General features: G+C 37.2%; 1 protein-coding gene across 6 annotated transcripts; it reads right to left on the bottom strand.

The window, feature by feature from the left end:
- Positions 1-1,326: 1,326 nt before the first annotated feature.
- Positions 1,327-13,893, bottom strand: LOC127440682 (uncharacterized). 6 transcript variants are annotated; one of them, XM_051697434.1, is made up of 7 exons: positions 13,859-13,893; positions 10,126-10,306; positions 6,349-6,462; positions 5,926-5,982; positions 5,607-5,822; positions 2,681-2,800; positions 1,327-2,562 (listed from the first exon to the last, which is right to left on the bottom strand). In XM_051697434.1, the coding sequence occupies exons 1-7, from the start codon at positions 13,876-13,878 to the stop codon at positions 2,509-2,511; spliced, it is 762 nt and encodes a 253-aa protein (XP_051553394.1). In that variant the 5' UTR covers positions 13,879-13,893; the 3' UTR covers positions 1,327-2,508. The 6 variants fall into 6 exon arrangements, with proteins under 6 accessions (XP_051553394.1, XP_051553403.1, XP_051553385.1 ...); XM_051697443.1 differs by lacking the exon at positions 13,859-13,893 and adding an exon at positions 13,417-13,484; XM_051697425.1 differs by lacking the exon at positions 13,859-13,893 and adding an exon at positions 13,324-13,414.
- Positions 13,894-17,880: the final 3,987 nt, after the last annotated feature.

The following is a 17,880-nucleotide window of genomic DNA, read 5'->3' on the forward strand; positions in this document are numbered from 1 at the left end:
AGCTAAGGAACATTTATAATTTTTTAATAGAGATTTAATAGAGATTGGAGCCTTAATCCACACTGTAAAAAAATCCTGTTAAATTTACGGTAAACAACTGGCAGCTGTGATTGCCAGAAATTCACCTTAAAAAATACCGTAACCACGTTTCAGGCTTTACAGGATGTAATTTTGATGCCTGTATATTTTACGGTGCATTACCGTCATTTATATTATTAAACAATAAACTTGATATATTAACCTTCTGAAACTGTAAAAATCTGCTTTTCACTTTATAATGTATTGTTAATCACTGTAGTTACAGAAGGGCATAATGACATGAAGTTCATCAATAGTGGTCCTTCTAGGAGCAATGACCAATAAACATGTAGAGACAGTGCTCATGTGTCACTCACACAAACACTAAACACCATCAGGGTAACACATGTGAAATTAAAATAATGCAGTAAACATTAACTAAACTACATCAGATATAACACAGAACACCCCAATGTACGTAACTGATATTAAAAATAAGAAGAAACATAACTATTCCCATAAAATATAATGAAATGAACTGGGTCACGCAGGGAATTCTGGGAACACCCGATTATTGTTTTTTACCGTAATTCTAACAATAATTTACCGTAAAAGGTACATGTACTTTCTTGATAAACATAATGTAAATTTTTACTGCTAATTATACAGAAAATCATACTTTTTACATTAAAAAATATATTTTTACAAAATTTTACCGTAAAGCTACATGTATTGTCTTTTAAAATATATGTAAAAATTTTACTGTATATTTTAAGGTAACTACTCGTTAACCAATTAAAGTTTTTTTTACTGTAGCATTTTTACAGTCTTTTACCGTTAAAATTACGAACATTTTTTACAGTGCATAAGAACTAGGCATGGGCGCTTGCTTTGGTGTTGCCACCCCTAATATCTTTATGCCACCCCATGAAATAATTTCTAGATATGCCCCTGATTCCAAGTATTCTAAAAGTTTAGAGTGAGGAACAGACCAGCATTTACATTGAAAATCGAAGAAAATATTCTAACAACACACATGAAAATCAATGCCGTTTCACGTCAAACCTGGTGTAACAGAAAATATAGTAGGATATTCTTTGCATTTGTGAAGAAAGAGCTTTTAAGTCTTTGAAGGACGATCAAGAACAGGTCAGTACTTTGTAAAACAAAGTTCGGAAAAGTAGAAGAGTAGAGCTGAGGAAAGTTCTGATGTAATTACCACATCTGGGAGCTTTAATATATATACAGTGTATGACTCACACAAGTACCAATAGCCACATCAATCACAATATGACATGTTAGTCAGGCAACAGTTTTTTTTATTTTTTTTATATTTCAGCCTATAGTGAAACGGCTATTCTTGATTAAAATGCAGCCTACCTTACATCACAACCAACACAACATCACAACATATATACAACCAACTAAGTTGAATCTATTATACACCAGTTTAACATTATTATGAAATACAGGCAATAACATTTAAACTGACAGTACAATACTCTACATTAATTCAATACGTTGTCTGGAGCAGACCAAGTTATTGTAGATCGGTTCGACTGAGACTGACTTTAGTATCACTTCTGCTTATAAAAGTGCAATCTAATCCTGTTTACATTAAACAACCCTCCACCTGAGCAGGTTTGAGCTTATGGAGCTGTTGCTATGACAACAACTCCATAATAAGCTTTGAAGAATGTAAAAATCCAGGATCGGGTCAGATAGTCAACAGTGAAATGGAGAAGAATGGGCCCCTGGTGTTCTAATCATGCAGTTGTTTAATATTCTAACATCTGAGCATCTATTCTATGTTGTTCATTAGACAAGGATGCAATGCAAAACAAAACAAAATATCTGTATTCCAAACAGACTTTTTGTGTGATGCCATTCTGATCCTAGAACATGTGAGGGAATATGATAACAGGCCCTTTAATGAAAATAAATAACGTCTCTGCCCAGAATTGCAAGGGGGTTTATTTTTATGCACAGTGTTCAGAAGCATGACTGGGGCCATAAAAAAGTAATATACTGTATCAATTTTCTTATCTTTCCTTTATGGAAAATAAGCAGTTTAAACATTTTGCAAGATATCTACGTTTGTCTTTCAGCAGAAAAATATAAAATACAAAAATACAAATATTGGTTTGGAACAGCCTGAGGGTGAATAAAAGATGACAGGATTTTCATTTTTGTTTGAACTATTCCTTTATATAAACTAAACTTGTTACCATTTTACATATTCCAACATTTTACAGATAGTTATTCTGAAAAATGACATGGGGTGATGATAATTTGCTCTTGTCTAGTCTAGCAGCCCAAAGTTCCCCTTAAAAAATAAAACTAAAATTAAAAATAACATGAATTAACATATAACTTGATGACTGATGTGTTGCAGTTGGAAGATATCTGCCATTATGTTACAAGAGAGAAAAATTAGAACATGTTCAAATAACAATGAATATTTAGCTCTTTATGAGTATGCATCTTGTCTCATGCAGAACTGACACTGGCCTCTTTCAGGAGTGGCTTGTGAAGTTGAGGGTCCTCCACAGACAGCAAAACCAAAACACAAACATGAGTACACAGAGTAGCATTATGAGACCACCATAATCGTTGTTTGGTATGTTTGTTTGTGTATTTGATTGTGGTGATGATGTCATACCTCAGTCATTCCTTCAGTCTTCAACAATTCTTTCACAGTCAAAGTGCAGAAACTGATGGTCACGCAGAACTGAAGGACTGAGAAAACTATCATCATGGCATCTAGTCCTCCACTGGTCACCTGAAGGTAATAAGAAAGTAAAGGCAATTCGATATAGGCACCTCAAGTTTTATATCCAGAAAAAAGTACTTAATAAGCCACTCAAGCAATCCAACAGAAATAAAAATGTTTTATCTACAAACATCATATGTGTGAATTGATTGTATTTTTTTTAATTATTTATCATTTAAAGCCGACGCATGTCATTTTTTCAGTGTTAAAATACTTTCTCCTATCCCATCGTAATATGTGGAGACAACTAAAAGTGAGCCATTTATTGGTTGATTTTCCCCAAAAAGTGTAAACACTGTCTCTCTCAAGGCAAGGCAAGGCAAGGCAATTTATTTATAAAGCACAATTAAAAACAACGGAGAGTTGATCAATGTGCTATACATTAAAGGAATGTTCCGGGTTCAATACAAGTTAAGCTCAGTCGACAGCATCTGTGGCATAATGTCGATTACCACAAAAATTAATTTCGACTCGTTCCTCCTTTTCTTTAAAAAAAGCAAAAATCAAGGTTACAGTGAGGTAAGTACAATGGAAGTGAATTTGCCAATTTTTGGAGAGTTTAAACAGAAATGTGAGGCTTATAATTTTATAAAAGCACTTGCATGAATTCTTCTGTTAAAACTTGTATTTAATTTTAGCTCTAAAGTTGATTAAATTGTCATTTTTACAGTCATTTTAGGGGGTTTAGGGTTTGTTAACGTTACTTCGTCATGGTAACGAAGTTGTAAACTTGTCTATAACTTTACACAGAAAAGCTTAGTAAGTGATTTTATCACACTAAATTCATGTTTACACACATATCTTTTATGTCTTGTGGCTATACATTTGAAACAGTGAGTATCTTAACGTTCCTAAATTGTCCCCATTGACTTCCATTATAAGTGCCTCACTGTGCAACATGATCACACAGGAAGTCGGCATGCTTTTTCTGAAAGTCCCAGTACCCTAGGATTGGCAACAGTATGCCAACTCACTGACATGGCCTATCTCCCATCAGACATATTTGGAACGGCTCAACAACAATTATTTCCCCTCGTGGCACGACAATTAGTGCGTTGCGTCAATTGCATGGGAGACCACAGTTCAATCCCAATTCAAACAAATAAGTAATCACGTTTGTATAAACAATCATGAGCGTGATAAGGAGGTTGCATTTTTATCCCTAACATTGCATTTTGTCTCTACTAATTGTTATGGTTAGATTTGGGTTTTGGTTGGGGGGTAGATTAAGTAAAATATACAGTTCTCTTCACTGTTTTACACCCTGTTCAGCTGAAAACAATTATTTTCACAACTGGCTTCTGGTGACCTCTCCTGGATATAAATGGATGTCACACTTTTTTATATGCTCTGAAACACTTACTGATTTAGCCTCTGGAGGCAGTGTTTTCATATTCGTTCAACGTATACCAATTAGTCATGTAGGCCTAAAGAAAAATCGGCACACACTTGCCGAATTTTATGTGAGATGCAACCTTGATTTTTGCTTTTTTTAAAGAAAAGGAGGAACGAGTCAAAATAATTTTTTGTGGTAATCAATATTATGCCACAAATGCTGTCGATTGAGCTCAACTTGTATTGAACCCGGAACATTCCTTTTATTTATTTATTTATTTATTTATTCTCCCCAATTTGGAATTCCCAATGCGCTCTAGGTCCTCGTGGTGGCGTAGTGACTCGCCTCAATCCGGGTGGCAGATGACGAATCTCAGTTGCCTCCGCGTCTGAGACCGTCAATCCGCTCATCTTATCACATGGCTTGTTGAGTGCGTTACAGCGGAGACATAGCACGTGTGGAGGCTTCACGCTATTCTCCGCGGCATCCACGCATAACTGACTACGCACCCCACTGAGAGCGAGAACCACATTATAGCGACCACGAAGAGGTTACCCCATATGACTCTACCCTCCCTAGCAACCAGGCCAATTTGGTTGCTTAGGAGACCTGGCTGGAGTCACTCAGCACGCCCTGGATTCGAACTCGTGACTCGAGGGTTGGTAGTCAGCATATACTCGCTGAGCTACCCAGGCCCCCCAGAACCTGGAACATTCTTTAAATGAACAAATAAAAAGACATAGAAAGTATTAACAAGCATAAATACTAATACATAAATCAACAAAATACACAGGGGGACAAACAAATCTCAACTCATGGTTTAGCTAAAAGCCTGGGAGAAAAGATGGTTTTTAATCGAGATTTAAAAGATAACAATGTTGGAGCTGTTCTAATTTGCAGGGGCAAACTATTCCAGAACAAAGGCACGGTGACCCCTCAGCTTAAGTCTGGACCTTAGGACAGTCAAAATCCTTTGATATGAAGACCTACTGTAAGAGATCTTGGTGGCTTGTGTACGTGCAAGAGGTCTGAAAGATAGGATGGTGCTAGCCCATTTAATGACTTAAAAACAAACAGTATAATCTTAAAACTAATTCTATAACGGACCAGCAGCCAGTGATGAGAGGCTAATATTGGAGTGATGTGGTCTCGTTTGCCAGTACCTGTCAGGAGTCTAGCGACAGCATATTGAACAAATTGCAGTCGTGACAAGGATGACAGGGTAACACCTATGTAAAGAGAATTACAATACTCCAAACACGATGAGACAAAAGCATGCATCACCCTCTCAAAATCACTAAAAGAAAGAAAAGACTTAACCTTGGCCAGTGTTCTCAAATGAAAAAAGACTTAATCTGTTTGTCAAATTTAAGAGAGTTATCGAAAAAATCATTACTCACATTTTACTCAGAATTACTCAAATCATGACTGACTTTGTTTGAGTACATACACCATCTAAAGAAAACAAAGAATCATTACCTTGTATAGATGCTCATAGTACAGACAGGCTAAAGCTTTGTTCAGGTCCTCCAAGGAATGCGTTCCTGACATTGCGTAATCTTGAATTAAATCTGAGCTCATGGGACAGTCTGAACCCTGAATCTGAATCCTCGACACCAAGTCCCAAGAATAAAGTGCCGAAGTAATCATAGCCAGTGCAGCGCTGCCTTGGTTCAGGATCACAGAGAGGACCAGCTGCAATACACAAACATCATAAGCTGCCAATGCATTTGATAAATAAATCTCACCAAACCAGAAGTGCAGAAGAATCTAAGATATGTGTTTGATAAACACTTACCATACAAAGACTGGGAAACTTCACTGCAAGAACAGATATGATCCCAACTATGAGAAACTAAAACAGCAAGCAAACAACTGTTTAAAATCTAAACAAGTTTGTTCACATTAAGCATACTTAAAGCATTGCAAACCAGCAGACATCTAATTTTTTTTTTAATCATCTACATGTGAACGTTATTGTAACACTTATTGTGCTAAACTCGCAAAGCAAACAGCATATGAAAACTAGGTTTTAAGAAATGTAAGTGGTGCTACTGCTAGCCCATGCAAAAGTTGCCGCCATAATGCTAACTGATATATGATATGATATGCTGTATATATATACAGTATATGTCATTTACTTTGTGAATGGACTCACTCATTTTACAATATTACATGATTTAGAAACATGAGAATAAGCAGGAAGAAACATCATTCTTACCACACCACCAAGCCAAAAAGGAGCATCAAACTGCATAATGTAATCGCGTGTCCCCATACTTGCAAGCAAAATCCCCGTCACAATATTGATGATTCCAATTATAATCTGCACAGCCTATGGTATAAGAGAATAATGTAGTTTATACACCATTTTGTATTGTTATAAATCTCAAAAATAGGCTAAAACTAATAAAATGAGGTCCAAAAGAGACCAAAAAATCATATACACTCTGTTGTCCAAAACGTGTGATTTCATCTCTTTCATAGAATACAAAAGAAGATATTTAGCAGAATGCCCTTACTTCTCTATACAGTTCTAATTTAGTCTGTCAAGCTTAAAAAAGGACAAGCTCCACACAACTAATACATTATATTCCAAGTTTTATAATGCCATTAGATAGCTTTGTGAGAGGAACAGACCATATAGGTACAAGTTCCAAACTCTAAATTTTATGAAAGCCCCAAAAGCTCCAGTCCTGTAAAAAGAACCAAAATGGTTCAACAGCAGCCTCAACAGTCAAGGGCAATTTACACATATTTTGCAAGAATATAAGGTGAATTACTGAATTAAAGGCTCAATCAGTAGTTCTTTTCCTCATTTAAAAAGTTTTACTTCTAAAGAAATGAATGGTAATTTTAAAACATATGTATAAAAACCATGACCAATCATGTGAGATGAAGAGTTCAGTCATTTCAGTAACCTTGCCCAACTTATTTTGCAACGCGGAAGAAAGCAAGTGGATGCGTTTCCGGCAAGTGTTACATTGCTGTCTTGACTGCGATGTAAATTACTAGAAAGATAATAAGACCAGAATTTTGTGATATGGACTTATGAAGTATTACACAACCACAAGATGTACTGCAGAATAATATCCTAATGTAGGACACTTTTCAAACATCAGCATTTATAGTAAAAGAGTACATGTAAGTATTCACTTGTTGCTGTGTGTTGTTATTGAAGAGACGATAATACAAATTGCTTCTTTCTTTACCGAGAGCGTGATGATGCAGAACAACATGTAGTTACACAGTAAATACATAGTCTTGTATGTATTAAATGTTAGTACATAGTAGTTAAGGCCACCTAATATAAAGTGTGACCACATAATGCAGTATTTTTGTGTTGTTAAAATAGCTGGAAGTGGCTTATACCAGAAAAGGTCCACATTCAAGGAGGATAATGTCGGCGCCCTACAGGTGGATAAAAGCTCTTTTATTTTACATGGGGCAGGGGCACCTCATGGGGGCAGCCTTGTTAGTGTAGCGGGAGCCAGCTGTTATGTGATAGCTGTGTGGTTTGTGTAAAACCTCACACCCCTGGCCTCAAGAGATGCACTAGCTACTGACGCTAGAGGATGTAGCCTTTAGCCTCCTTGTTAGCACAACTGCCTACCATGCAGACTGACGCCGGTTACACTCGGAGGTTACAGTGGTGCCGTGACCTGGATGGGAGTGAGGTTTAGTGGAGTAAGTGTAGCCTCCTCGTTAGCCCGCCTGCCTCCCATTCCGGAGACCCCGGTTCGAATCCCATTTGGAACAGTTCGAGCAGGACCGGTTACATTAGCATTACATAACCAGCTGAAAATTACTTGCTTAATCTCAGTAACTTCCCTGTTATTGGACACTTTCATTCATAGATTAAATTAATCCTGGCTTACTGTGCATAGTGAATTTCTACTATGGCATTGGTAAATGAAAACATCTGTGTTTGAATGATGCAGCATCCAGGCCACTAGGTGTCAGTGTAAGCCAATGTAAGCCACTTCGACATAAAAAAAAATAAAAGAAAATGCACATGGATCCATTTTGGCAATATGAGGGTTACGTTAAAAACAAATAATTTCTGAAGAAATTTGAAAGGCTCAGAGTAGAATCTCCTGAATTGTCATCTCGTACAGTAAAGCCCAGTACACACATGCAGCGACTTTATAGCTTGATGTCGCAAGTCTCTATACTGTGAAGTCGCTCGTGGGCATTTCTACTGCTGTCTACTCTAACGTTATCGGTGGCCTGCACATCTGGCCATATCTTTTGAAAATGTGATCACAGAAGAGATACATTGCCAGTAAAACTAAGATATCATTTTAATTTGATCAGGAATCAGTTCTATTGTACCTAAAAATAAACATTCTGCTATGGAGAGTGTTTTTATATAAGCTACAGCAGTGCTCAATGCATCAAATCATTAACAAGATGAACGATCTATCAATGGATGAATCATACTCACTCAGACTGCTTCCATGCATCATTTTATTATATCCATGTACAGTATATGCTTCCATTCAAATCAGAGAACAGTGAAATCTCTCACAGAATCGTCTCCTCAATCCAAAGTCCCTGCTCTTGTCAGCACTCGACTCCACTACCTCACTCCTTTTGGTTGTTGCTGCTAAAAGGCGCTCCACATTTTCATAAAGTTAAACTTTTCTCAACTTTGTCGTGTCGCTCGCCACGCCCACATATAGTTGCCAGAGGTCGCTGTCACTCTTGTCGCCGGAAGTTGCCAGCTCTCATTGAAAATGAATAAGATCAGGTCGCTTTGTTGCTGGAAGTTGCTGCATGTGTGTATTGGGCATAAGTGGCCATTCACACTGAACAAGTTTTTTTGTCTGCCCAAACTGTTTTTAAATTGTTTTCCTATGTAAACATATGTGCTAGACGAAAGTCTTTTACAGTTGCACTGCATCTCGCTGTTTTTTCAGCATCCGGCGAAGAAGCACCTAGTTTTTTAGACGCCGTGTGGAATTATGCTGCGTTTACATCGTGACGGAATTACTCTAATTACGAGATGGCAACTCAGAGGTTCTACTCAGAGCTGTTTACGTCCTGGGACCTCGAAAGTTATTATATTTAGTTGAACATTAAATCATTTGACAGACTTAGGACGAAGCTTTGATTTGTTTCCAATGAATCAATTTATTCATTAAGACAACTCTGATTCATTTAAGAGTTTGAATTTTCATTTGATTTGATTCATTTGAATCCAATTGTTGCATTTGTCTCATTGTAGATTTTGTGAACATTCATAGACTGATATTTTGACTTTTGTCTTTATTTTGACTGTATTTTCTTTTACATTTGTAAGTTTGTTTTGTTTGGGTAGGGCCATCCTTAATTGGGTTTTGCATATTTTAGAAAATATATATAATTATTGTTAATGATAACATTTTTCTCTTCATTGTTGAGTCAGTGCTTTAAATTTACTGAGAGCTTAGTACACAAACAACACACAAGACAAAGAGATCAATATTTTATTGGGGAGGCAGACCCCAATAACTGTATTTTACTATACAGAAAAGTTAGTTTAGTTAACTTTTTCCTGATATGAGGCACCACACAAACTTTTTGTTAGTAGCTTGTTGTGTACCTTAACTAAAGACTTTTTTTAAAAGAGTAGCTTGACTGTAGTTAAACCACTTTTTAAATTATTAGTAGCTTGTACCTTTGATGTGTATAACTACAGTATCAAAGTAGCTTCCCCGGACTGTTGCATAATTCTGAAGAATAGCAATATAGCGCCTGAATTGTATGGACTACTTTTGTGGTAAGCATTTTGTCTTTTTGGAGCTTGACAGTCTTGAGTTTTAGTTTTGTGAACTGTCTCTTTAAATGTACAGAGAAAAATGTCTAATGATCATGACTAAATCATATACCCTTTTTTTTATTTTTAATGAAACACACACACACACACACACACACACACACACACACACACACACACACACACACATAATATGGAAAAATAGAGTTGTAATGTCTCTGTCAGTGTCTAGCTCACCCCTAGTGCTGTGTGGGTTTTTGTCAGCTTCCTGTTCTCATCCTTATATACACAACACACTGGACTGTAGCACAGAGTACCCAACATCTGACACAATACGGGCCATTTGCTGTTTGGGTTTGCAGTGATGGTGATTACGGTTACCCCCTCACCCTGGGACACGGTCAGAGACATCCTGCAGCTGTGAGCAGATGGAAGTGATATAATTAAATCTGAAATGTGTAACTTTGATGTTAAATACTTTCTCCTATCTCAGCTTAAAATGCAGGGTAAGCCATTTACTGGAAGATTTAGTCACAAATTGACCCCGTTTCCACCTAGTATTAAGATGCGTCTCGGGTGATTCGATCACATGTGCTCAGGTGAGACACATCGCTGTTTACACCTGGTCGTTTCAATGCGTCTTCTGTGACCGCTTGTGATCGGATTTGGAGTGGAGGGACTCTGTTTCATGACGACATACATCAATTGCTATTTCAGTGTGTTTTTGCATTATAAATAAACCACAACAAAGTCAGAAAAGATGAAGAAAGTGCAAAAAATAATAATTATATATATATATATATATATATATATATATATATATATATATATATATATATATATATATATATAATATTATATATACATATGTATACACAGAATTGTCCATTATTTTACCTGTATTAAATATGCTTGAGTATACATCCGTGTTTTTAATTTTTCCAATCGGACGGGTTTTCCCTTTTAAACCGCTCTCAACCGGTTTAACTTGTTTGAAAAAAAAAAAAAAAAATGCAAAATCATTGCAATGATATCCCAGCCCTACACAGCCCTGAAGACTGTACTTGTTCTTTGCAGGTGAAATGCGTTCGCTTTTTTATGTTTTTTCTTTTTTTTTTTTTAAATAAATCACTTCAACCCTCCCTCACCTCATGCACTGCCTGCTTGCCTTGTTTTTGTATATCTTGTAGGGTGACCATATTCTGGGAATAATAGGGTTCAAAACAGTGTTACTATGAATGCAAACTTTAATACAGTGAAAATGACAGTCAGCATAACATAAATATATATTTATAAATACAAATTTCCAACATTCTTTTGAATGTCCATGTACTAAAATAAAATATTTGATGCCATGAGTGTACCTTCATTAACTATTACTATTATTTTGAATGGCAATTGAAAATGAAGCAATGTGATAACAATTTTACCTGGTCGCAAAAAGTAGTCCGTTAATTTACCTGATGAACTTTCACCTTTTGCTGACCCTTTAAGCTTCGCAGAGCTAATGTGTGCTTCTAAATCACTTGCACCTTTATTAGCAACTGACACATAAGTGCCAGCTTTACATGTCATACATTCTGCTTCCCACGGATCTCGACCTGGATGAAAGCATGGGAATTTTTGGTGCAAATCTTCTGTAAATTTGCACTTTCGTTTGGGCGTTGTTTCCACTCAGCTGTCATTTGCTGCTACCGTCAAGCAACTGTTTGAGGCCGAACACAACAGCGCTTCACGCGTTCCCGGAGAGATTGGCAGGCAGGAATTTGGCCATTAGTTGCTGCAAGCCTCTTCTAATCGACCAATTGGTGTGCGAGAAGGTGGGACTTACAAAAACGGGTTAAAGCAATGCAAATATGCCCGCACACATAATGAAGTATTAGACCAGATGCACATCATAATGCAACTAAAGCCGAATCCTGGACATTTTCGCAAATTTAGAAATCCCGGCCAGACGCTTAAGGTTCGAAAAAGAGGACATGTCCGGGAAAAAGAGGACGTATGGTCATCCTAATATCTTGCTCGAAAGGTTTTAAACATAAATATAGACATTTCAAAAAGTGGAAAATGTGTATGATATAGGATCTTAGGAAATGTTACTCTTGACAAGCTCAGATTTCGAAGACGTACAAAATAAACAGAGACTGCAACGTGGCCATCTACCGTGCACATTTTCATTCATAAAGTTTACACTTTAGTCATATTAAGTTCAGACTCATCATTGCATTGTAAATTTAGATATGTTCATTTAAAATATCGCTTTATCCTTGTACTTGTTGGATAATCAGTCTAACAATTTTTATTTTCTGAGCCAGTGCATAAAAAACAGAGATTGCAAGTTGGAACACAGACTCCGAAGAACTGGGATTAAGATCCATGTGCGGTTTTATTAGAAAAGGTGCAAATCAAACAGACAGGCAGTGTTAAATCTCCTGCAAAAGATCAGCGTAGAAAGATGAAAGTCGTGGTCATAAACAGGCAAGGTTCAGGGCAGGCAGCAAACAATCAAAGTATAAATCCAGACTAAACAGACGTGATCAAAAGGCAGGCAGCAGAGAATCAGAACGACAGGTAAACAGGCAGGGGTCGAACACAGGCAGGGGTCGAACACAGGCAGGGGTCGAACACAGGCAGGCAATATAAACAGTGTAAACGCTCAGAAATATTAGCCATGGCAGAACAAGACTTTGCACTGAGCCTAGTATGCTTAGTGCTTAAATAGTCCTTGGAATAGGGAACAGGTGTGAACATAATCAGTCCAGGTAGGCATGCTGGGAATTGTAGTTCAGAATTCTACTAGTATTCGGGCGAGGGAGTCCTCTGGTGGTGAGCAGGAGAAGTCCTTGAGTTTGTGACACAAGTGAGCCATCCAATTTAAACTTGAGATCACACCGTGCACATTTCCATTTATAAAGTTGATGGTTTATTCATATTGGCTGCACAGACTCACTATAGAGTTCAACAGTGCCCGCCCACTTATTCAGCCGCCTGGGTTCCGGAAGTATTTTCCCCATTAATTTCATAAAAGAGTTGTAAGCCATGAACCAAACCAAACAGCTCTGAGGTAAATCACAACATCACAAACTTTGTTTTGAAGCAAAAAATCAGGAAAAAAGACAAAGGTACAAGGCTGTGTACTTACCGTCTTTCATGAGGGCAAGGACCACAATCCCATGAAGTGTTGCAAATAATGCCATTGATAAAAAACAATGGGAATATAAAAAACTATTGATTTTAGGTGGTTGATTATAAGTATAGAAACAATGTATTTTACATTTATTGCAAATATTCCTAAAACTATGTAGTTTAAATAGTTTTCTCGACAACTGCATAAAAGTATATTAAGTTTCTCTATGAGGAAATGTACATACAAAAATCCACATGCACTACGTTTGTTAGAAAGAAATTGTTGAGATTCAAGTTTCACTTGCTCACCTGATTTCACCATAACACATCTGCTCTTTTCTTACTTTTTCAACAGCATGCACATTTTACAGATCATATTAGAAAGACAGTGCATCAACCCACCTTGTATGTGACTGCCTCAGTTAATCTAGCAAAGTTTGACCCTCTCATTGTTTAATACTGAACTTGATACCTTGCTTTTTCCTGACAGTCACACCCACAGGTTTTCAATTTACCAGAAGAGTAATGTTCCTCTTCCTGTAAATATGCTAATCATAACACACCAGCAAAATCATGTGAAGTGAAAACTTTTTTTACATTTATTTTGGGAAAATTACTGACTGACTATACACTTTTTCACCTATCCACCTTATTTTTCAGCAAAACTAGGGCACCACCATTATCAACCTTGAATGTGGACCACTTACGGTGTTAGCCACTTCCATCTATTTTAGCTATACAAAAATACTACATTTATATTACAGGCTGGCAATAATGTCGACATATTATTATCATTAATTACGATTTTCATAAACTCATTGGTTTTGAGTGCATATAGTCTTACCGTTTATTGCATTTTGCCATTGTTTAATCACACACTGTTGCACAGGCAGAATGAATGAAATCAAGCGCTGACATGGACAGTCCTCTGCGCCATCTTGACACGCCTCCACAAACTTTACACAACCAGCAAAGAGAAGAAAGATACTGGGAAAATGCTGCTTCATCTTTCTTTGCACCAAACCTCATCTTGTATCATCTTGGCAAAATAATAAATGCATTTTACTCTCCATTCTTGTCAGAGAGCATTCTCTCTTTCTTAGCGGTGCATAGTAAACAGACAAGCAGATCATGCATTCAGCATGGCTTATGAAACATCGCCTTTGGAAATAAATAAATAAAGGCATCATCGGAGGTTATGCAGGTACATATGAACGGAGGTTTATATGGAGACAAGAAAGACTGCATCGTCTCAATCTCGGTATAGAAAGAAGCGGATTTTATTATATTACCGTCTCTTCAATACAACAACACACAGCAACAAGTGAATGATATACTTACTCTTTTACTATAAATGCTGACGTTAGAAAATTATCCGACATTGGCACATAATTCTGCTGTACATCCTGTGGTTGTGTGATAGTTTATAAGCCCAGATTACTAACTCTTGTGTTATAACCTTCTAGTTATTTACACTGCGTTCAATGCCTTTCCTTTTGCACATTTGCCGGAAATGCAGCCGCTGCTTACTTCTGCATTGCAAAATAAGGTGGATAGTGTTGGATTAGTAAAAAATGGGAGTCTTTCTTTATTGAATAGAGATGTATGGATAGATACTAGGCTTCACATAGAGTATGTTTTAAGTGAACCAAACCCAGTTTGGTTAAAGTGAACCAGCCGCAAATGACCTCAGTGCTTTTGGTGTTCACAATGTAAGTGGACTTAAAAGAGGACCCAGTTTCTTTTAGGTCTTCTTCACATTAATGTGGTCTCAGACCCCTTGTTGTTCACTCCACAGCCCCTTAAGAACTCAGATCCCATTGCAGCTAGGGCTGTCACAATTATGAAATTTGGCTGACAATAATTTTTCATAAATAATTGCATAACTGATTATTATAATAAGCAATTGTCATACAAATTGTCATACTTCTTAAGGTGTTCGTGTGCTTATTACAGATAGGCCTAATTAAGCAATCATTTATTGATATTTATGCTGCTTTCACGTGCTATCGAAATTATCGTAAATACTAGTTTCCCACTTGGAAGTTGCACATGAATGACATCTCAAGTCCTAATTATGACTGGGAAACTCAGAGATAATTTTGATACAGAGTTTCCAGGATAGGAGGAGTCCTAAACTTTCAACATGGTGGAGGAGAGTACAGTTTCTGTACTGAATGACAGGTTTTGCTGTTATGGTCAAATTCATCTATGTATATCAGCAACTATTCTATGCATGTTGTTCGTTTTTACACTGTGAATATAGCTTGTATTTGACCAAAATTCCATTATCATCAGCAAGCTAACTGAGTGATATGTATTATGGTGTCAAAATAAAAGTTCCTCAAGAAATATGTATGAATGAACCTGGCGTCATCCATGTTTCTTGTTCTTTCCGACAATAAAGCATGTGAACACAACATATTCATAATTACCACTTCAGAAGTGGGAAGTAGGAAAATTCCGATAGCACAAGAAGGCAGTATTACCTTGAATTCATTTTCAGATGTCTTTAAAAAATATTGCATTTTTCATTAAAAATTATTGCATAGGGATAGAATTACATAAAAAGTAATATTTTATATGTTATATCATTTATGAAACCCAGACAACACCGCCAATTATATTACATTATGCAATAGTAATAATGTATACTGAATTTCTTTCCTAAATTCTTCACTCTCTCACATTATGTTAAGGCTGTCCGATCAAACCTACACGCCCTTATTTCGCATGAAGGAAAACATTTGAAATTCTATGTACATTTGAAAATATGCTTGCTTATCTATCATCTCGCGAGTAATGGAGCAAGCAAGCATCTCCTCCTGCGTGTCATTTACGTACATTGTGTGTATGAGCCAAGAACATTTGCCGTTGTGCAAATTTAAGTAAAACTGTAACATTTCTCGCTTGTATTTTCATGGGAGTTTGGCGCGAAACTCTGTAGACGGTACGCCCATCAGAGCATTTTAAAGTGGTTCATCTTAACACGCTGCTCTGCTCTGATTGCGGCCGGTCCGTTCATTTTAGGTGCTCAAATAATACAAGAGTGGAATATGAGACACAAAAACACATCATGGTAATCATGGTATATCTATAGTCACTTAAAATTCCCATATGTAGACAGTAAATTGTGACTGGAATATGAAGTATGTAATGCAGCTATGTATGGCAAGCTGTGAGGTACTTGTCTTAAAATGCAAGGCGGACTGGTACCTCTTCGCTTTCACATCGCACAAATCAGTCTTAACCACAAAAGGACTCACAAACAAACCGTACTCAGACCACCTCCTGAGGTGGTCTGAGTGCGGTTCACATTTGGGTCCTTTAGTCTGAGACCACTTGGGTTGTTCACATATACACGTTATACCACTCTGAGAGCACTTGGAATGCTCAAATGAACTAGGTGTGAAAACGGCTGGAGAGACCATGGTCTGTTCCAAAACATAGTGAGCGTCCTCCGGAGGCAGCATTTTAAGACGTCATAGGCACGCTTCCAACACGAAGGCTGTTCCAAAAGGTAGGTATCTTAATTATGCTGCCTCTTAAGATATCTTGTTTTGGCTAAATTCTAAGGTAGCATCGGATGTATCCTTCCCCAGGTAAGTGATCCCAGAATGCACCGTGATGAGCTCGGTGGAAAAATAAATCCAACATGGTGGACAAAGCGAGAGAAATTTAGATGATAAATATACTTACAGCATAATCCATTCAATACTGAAAAGTATCAATAAGTAACTGTTTAACATGATACAAAGCCAACTATTTTACCCAAAATGTGTGTCTGCCATGCGTATTTATGCTCATTAGAGGACCGCATTGTTTCTCTTGCGTCACCTGAAATCAGTTGCGAGTTGAGTGTCCCATGCGCTGTGCGTGAGGAGAATTATTTGAATTATGCTTGGAGTTGCCGCCTATGTAGGGCGTTCCAAATTGCTCTCTTATGAGCCATAATTTCAGTAAGGATGCTGTTATAGAAGACAGCTGCCTATGTAGGAAGGAGAGAGTGAGTCAGCTCACTAAGATTTGGAACAGACCTCATGTTTCACAACATGGTCATTTAGTGTGGCACTCCTCTCATTTGAGCCTCTCCAGTGTCCTCTCCCTCCACTCTCCTCTACTTCATCTCCTTTTGCTCTTTCATCAATTCTTTCAATGGCCTCCTGTCGCTCTATCTCCATCTTCCCTTTCCTCTTCAACCCTTCCTCCCATTCTCTCCACTTTTTCTTCTTCTCACTATTTCTCAAGGATCCTCATTGTTTCTCTGGATTTCCACAAACAGTAGGACAAATAAAGCAAAGTCATGATTGCTGTTTGAACAGTTCAGTAAATTACACTTACTGTGCTGTGTACATTGCTGACCCAGCAGATATAACTATGATGCAATTTGATAACAAGCTGTGTGCATTTGAGGATATGGCTTTACTTCAGTTGTTGTATTGAAAGCATGAACCTTGGATTGTAGGAATTTGTGTGTAGTGCTTTGAGAAAATGTTACATGTTGGCAAAATTATGTCTATTAAATCAGTGAAAATGTACAATACGTTAAGGGAAATTGAAGTGTTCAGATGCTGTAGTCATTGTTTTGAAAGGATAGGCCTTAGTTAAGAGAAATGTTTAAGTTTAGTTCAGAAAAACTGTATGTGACAAGAAAGAGACTGCATACTTATAGCTAAATAGGTAATTTGTTGCCTGGGAAAATAGGCAATTGTACAGTTTAGTGGTAATTACAGGACAGAACAAAGGACAGAATTTGAAGTGTTGTACACATACAGTATGCAGTTTAATTATTTAACTTCTCTCTTCCTTGTGAGCAATTTTGAATCAAGTTGTTGGGAGCACTGCTGAAAAAAATGCCTAAAGTGG

Source organism: Myxocyprinus asiaticus, chromosome 1 (assembly GCF_019703515.2).
Source record: "Myxocyprinus asiaticus isolate MX2 ecotype Aquarium Trade chromosome 1, UBuf_Myxa_2, whole genome shotgun sequence".
Classification (NCBI taxonomy): domain Eukaryota; kingdom Metazoa; phylum Chordata; class Actinopteri; order Cypriniformes; family Catostomidae; genus Myxocyprinus; species Myxocyprinus asiaticus.